The sequence below is a fragment of the Amphiura filiformis genome, chromosome 4 (assembly GCF_039555335.1).
Source record: "Amphiura filiformis chromosome 4, Afil_fr2py, whole genome shotgun sequence".
NCBI lineage: Eukaryota > Metazoa > Echinodermata > Ophiuroidea > Amphilepidida > Amphiuridae > Amphiura > Amphiura filiformis.
Window position 1 is genome coordinate 3,835,297 of NC_092631.1, and position 5,955 is coordinate 3,841,251.

At 34.4% G+C, this 5,955-nt stretch overlaps 1 protein-coding gene across 1 annotated transcript; it reads left to right on the plus strand.

Moving 5' to 3' along the window:
• The first annotated feature begins 372 nt into the window (after nt 1–372).
• LOC140149675 (adenosine receptor A1-like) lies at nt 373–2,350 on the plus strand. The gene has a single exon (XM_072171752.1). The coding sequence runs from the start codon at nt 594–596 to the stop codon at nt 1,638–1,640; it is 1,047 nt and encodes a 348-aa protein (XP_072027853.1). The 5' UTR covers nt 373–593; the 3' UTR covers nt 1,641–2,350.
• Nucleotides 2,351–5,955: the final 3,605 nt, after the last annotated feature.

Genomic DNA, 5,955 nt, shown 5'->3' on the forward strand with positions numbered 1-5,955 from the left:
GCTCACAGAAATAGAACAGTTGTGTTATCTTCAACTTCAACTGCATATAATAAACCAAAAAAATATTTTTAATTGCATCTAAAATCAATTAGCAACCCTAATTTTACATGTTTATGATGCCCGACTCCACACAGACTAGTGACAACGTCATATCATGATATATCCGCAGGACAGGTTAACCAGTTCTGCATACACAAAAGTTTAGGGCCTATCGATCCCTATCAATAGGCTATAAATAATACATGCCCATCTTCTCTATTGACAGGCCTAATCAATACTTTCTATTCATGTTTATATTTGTATAAAGGATAGGGTCAAGTGTATAATTTATCATTCTTGTATAATAATAGCGTAAACTGCAGTCAGAGAAGATCATGACTCATGAACTACTAGTACTATATGACTGAGTATTGAATGCAACCAGGAAAGTCTTTCTCAACTTTCCTGATGCAACTTTGTAGTGGCTTGCGCTGGGTGTACGACAAAATGTCCATCTTCTGTGAATTGTGATCAGCATGAAAACGAGTTATCATTCTTGCATCGGTTTTCCTCAAAACATCACTATTTGTGGTAAGTTCAGCTAGCCGAACACCATGGCATTACCTACGTCACTTCTTGGCAATACAACCAATTCTACCATTAGCCCAGATGAGGTTTCCGAACCTTCTTCACTTGCGACAGCGATCATCTACTTCATTTCTGGTTTAGCTTTACTTGTGATCCTTGGAGGGAACGGACTGGTAATCATACTTATTGTCAAGTTCCGCCGCCTAAGAACTGCTACGAATTATTTTATCCTAGGGATGGCTAGTGCCGATTTTTCACTCGGAATTATAGTTACTGTGGTCATTATTATGAAATTACATCCTCATTTGCCAATACCACCAATTGGATGTCTTTTGCTTCGTTGCACAATTTTATTTCCTGCTGTCACAAGTTGCTTGACTTTGCTATCCGTCAGCTTGGATCGTTATCTAAAAATTGTAATGCCACTGCGTTATCATGACTTGATGTCTAAAAGAATAGCAATGATGATCGTGATATCTATATTCGTATATACAGCACTAACAATATATGTATTGCCGCTCACGATTTCAAATGGAACGCAAATATTTAACCAAACCTGCTGGATCAATTATTCACTGACCATAATTCACCCAGCCTACCTACAATTTCTTGTTTTTGGCAATATTTTGTTACCACTGTGTTTAATCTGCATAATATATGGACAAATTTTTCGCAAGGTGGTTCAAATCATTGGGCATGAAAGGAGTAGCATACCTCAACAACCGGCTAGAAATATTATACGCAACAGTCGCCGTTCTTCGAGACATTCCTGGACCCGTTCCTGGATAACGCGAGAACTTAAAACCATCAAAACACTGGTCATTCTATTGGGTCTGTGTATCTTTGGTTGGGTACCCTTTTGCGGTGTGATACTTTTTGAAATTTACAACCCTTCATATCAAGTAGGACTCAAAGCATTATCTGTCATCAGAGTGTGTACATCTCTGAATAGTGCAGCCAATCCCATTGTGTATAGCTTGCGTAGTGAACAATTTCGGTTGTGTTTACGAAAACTCTTTGGAATTACTAAGAAACACAGCAACGTAACAAATCGAATCAACACGATATCATGATAGAACAGTGATTTTTGCTGTAACAGAAGCCATGGATTTACATAGTGGAATTAGCCTACATTAGATCATAATATGATTACACTTTGCCGAAAGTCGCTGACCATTTTTTGGCACAAGACGCACCTTATAAGCAGCTCTATACAGAAGCAAACCCTAGTCAGCCTAGGCCTACAGTAGGCATCGCAGCCAGAATCAAGTACCCGAGATTTACAGGTAGACCGAGACAATCATTAAGTTCTTTGCACATGGGAATTGCAAGCCCCGGTTTCAAGCTACATGTAGCTCATTATTTTGATGATCGAAAACAGATCGATGTGGAAGATCGAGAGCAAGTACCCAGCAAACACAAAACGTTTTCGACATCATTAGCAAAAGGATTTAAAAGGTTATCAGAAAAGTGTCGGGTTATATAAAGGGTATTATAAAGGGTATAAAACGTTTTCAAAACATATTGTGATAACCTACTGCAAATATTTTAACATAATGTTATTTAGGGCCTAAGTGTTGACAAAATATTTGGCAAAAATGTTTGCAAAAAATAGTTTACAATAAACAACACCGTTTTAAAACGTTTTCATGACCTTTATATAAGCCGACATTAACGTTATTAAAACGTTTTTACCTGAACCAACACACAAAATAATTTGTTTAAAACGTTTTAAAAACATTTTTGTGTTTGCTGGGTAAGCTTTGTTGAGATCACTTTAACAAGAACTCCCAGAACTTCTTGTATAGAACAATTAACAGTGCAGTGAAAAGGCCGTTTTGACTACAATATACAGTGTTTCAATTTGAGATGCGTGAGCTGTTTGATAGAATTTTGTCTTTCTTGTACCAGGATCCTTGCTAACTCTAAACCCAAAAAATAATCACAAACTATAACGGTTCTCGGCTTTCGCGGTTCTCGATATTCACCGTGGATACCGGGTATCCGGTTGTGGGTTTGATGTGTATCATTTCATTTCTTTAACATTTATCAAATGGTGAGCCGTAGGTCAAGTTACATGATAAATTTACAGAGATAAATAATTCAAGGGTATACATTATTAAGATTGCAATAAACAAAAAACACAGGATGATATAAAATACATTATGAATTAATATTGTACTTGTTTCTGCGTATAATACGCAAAAAACTTCAAAACTGAAGGTTTTGTGTATAATCGCAGAAACAACGATTTTGCAGATTCTTGATATTAGCAATTACTACAATGTTATTATTATTTTTTATTATTATTGTTGTTTTTATTGTTATTATGATTATTTCATCCTCTAATATTGTGTACACAAAATAAGCCAAATAATTAAGGTAATTAAGGTATCGGTTACGTCCCCCCCCCTGTATATCCTAAACAAAGGCAGATATGTCATAATTGGAACTAACAGCCAATAGCTGCATCCTTTAGCTCGAATTTAAGATCGCATTCGTTGAAATTGTTCAAGAAATAAAGACACGACGATCCAAAAACCCAAGAAAGATGCAAATTTAAAAGTTACAATTTGCTACATTGCATGCCCTATTGATTTGTACACAAAGCGTTCGTGAACAAGAGAACTAGCGCCATGCTTTGTTTGATTAGCACGAAAAACTAGCGTTGTGCTTTTATTGATTAGTACACAAAAGTGCAACTTTTTGGGCGGGTGCGGCGTGGCGTGGGCGGGTGCGGCACGCCGCACCCGCCTATATTCTCTGACTATTGACCTACTTTTTCACATGCCGCAGTGTTGAGAAAATATTCGTGCCGGTTATATACTACCCAAACACCCACAGATGTGATAGTTTACGGCGAGTTTTGTAATTATTACTTGATTTTGATATTTAAGTAATACGATAAAGTCGTCATAGGCAGTAATGTGTTTGTATTAAAAGAAATAACAAAAATAATTATTTAAGTAATAGAAATACTATTTGGAAATTGCAGCAATATTTTGCAGATGTTTTTATTTGAACAGTACCAGTTCACCAGTTTTGCTAGTTTTCCTAATCTTTGGGCTAAATTAATAGCATCGTGAATGTCATATAAACATCTCAAAAAAAGTAACTAACCCCCCTTAAATAATGACCACTATTCAAAAACGGGTGATTGTATTACAAATCTGTAAAATGCGTTGGAAGTAGAATTTATTTCCGCACATTTTGACACCTCATTTGCAGCAATTGACTAAATATTGAAGTCACAGCGTACATTTAAAGCAATGTAACCCAACATTTGAAAGTTGCAGTAAATTGTATTGATTTTGTATTCAGTGTAATGGAAGGAAATCTGTGTAATGATATCTGAGTGTTTATGTATTGTTAATAATTGTATGTAAGTGCAACTTTCAAATCTGGACCTCACTACATTAAATTGACCGGTGTTTTATTGTTTTCTGGGCTATCGTATCAAATGAGGTGTCAAAATGCGCACAAATAAATTCTGCTTCCAACGCATTTTACAGATTTGTAATACAATAATCCCTTTTTGAATAATGGCCATTAGTTAAGGGGGGTTAGTTACTTTTTTTGAGATGTTTATATCATTTTATACTGACAACTTCGATATGTACTTTACAGCTTGTATGTGCATTGTGTTCAGTGTGTACATAGGCTATTTACTTTTCAAATCTTGTGACAAATTGTGCTTGCTGATGCTTTTATAAGGTATTATAGACAAATTATTAGAATGCATGTGCACCAGTAGAAATGGCCCAGGTTGAATAAAATAAATAAACCTATGAATGAATATTTTATTCCCTGGATTATTTTTGTTGGGACAAAATAATGATATAGTTTGACGCTTTGAAATACAGTTATGTTAATCATAATAAAGTTACAGAGTTAAAAAATAATAACGAAATATTGTAAAATCAAACTTTTCCCCTCATAAGTTGTATCAAAACAACATATTGAGGAAATTGATATGACAGATTTTTAAACTTTGATATGGAAAGACACCCCAGCCCTGTTGTCTCACCAGAGAAGATGAGCAGAAGTCTTTCTATCTGATGATAAAAAAAAAAACTCTAGGTATGATTACGAAAATGTTTTAAATAACTATTATCTACAAAAGTTTTATAACATTAACAATGTTTTATATGAAATCATTGAAATGTTAACATAAAACGTCTTCTGTTATGATGTGAAGGGTTAATATAAAAACAGGGAAAATCTGTTCCAACTGACCAGCAGGGAACCAAAGGATAAGCAATGGATAAGATTAAAATCAGGGAAAATATGACACAACCTCCAATGGGGGAATAACAAACGTATTTAAAAACTCTTTTAACTTTGTTTATACGTTTTGTGTTATTCCCCATTGGAAATCGATGTTGTGTCATATTTTCCCTGTTTTTAATTGTGAAGAGTTACTCATTCTTTCATTTCTCTTGACAATTTTTCATTTGCCCGCCCTATTCCTTTTAAAGGAATTATTATTATTTTATAAACTGCTTGTTTTAATTTTGACATATTCGTCTTTATTTAGGATATACAGGGGTGAACACAACTGGTACCTTAATTCTTTTGCTTACTGTAGGTATTTTACATGTAAATGAATTGATTCTTAGCAGCATTATTTTTTTTAAGCCTTTAAGGGGTACTACACCCATTGATTTTTTTTTGTATTTTTTTGCATTTAGTGAAGAAATTACCAAAAAAAAATTGGACAAAGTGGTATGCAAAATGAAGGGGCAAATCTTCTCGTTTTATTGGTGGTATCGGTATCAATGTAGCTTACATGCTTTTAAAGATAGAAGCCAAAAGGAGGTACATCACTGATGATTTAAATTCACTTCATTTTGGAAAGCTTGCTATCAACGGATTTCGTTAAAATTTTGGATATGTGTTGCTAACACATTAGGGAAATAAAGTTGATATGTAAAATGGGAATAAGTGGTTCCTGATTTCTTTTATGACTTCATGAACTTGGTGCTCCACAACTATCAAAAAGGAATTGGTTAAAATGCTTCTATTTTCAATGTTGAGCTATATTTTGTATTTTTAACTTGCGACATTATTTCACTGAAACTTAATTAAGCCATACGTGTAGGTAACAGGTTACCACAACCATACTACAGCAATGTTGAAAAAAATTGTATTTCTTGTCACCTACATGTATACCACCATATTGGGTAGTTTTCCGTAAGCTTAACTTTTGTGATTTTGGTAACTATTTTATATTTATTTGTGAAATCCATCTCAACCAGGCATTCTAAATTGTACTCACCATTTACATCCCAAGGTATATTAGTATATCCACGTTGCACTCCTCGATATATATCCAGTTAAAGACAGAATATCAAAATTATGCCTCATTATGATATCACAGACTCTCAC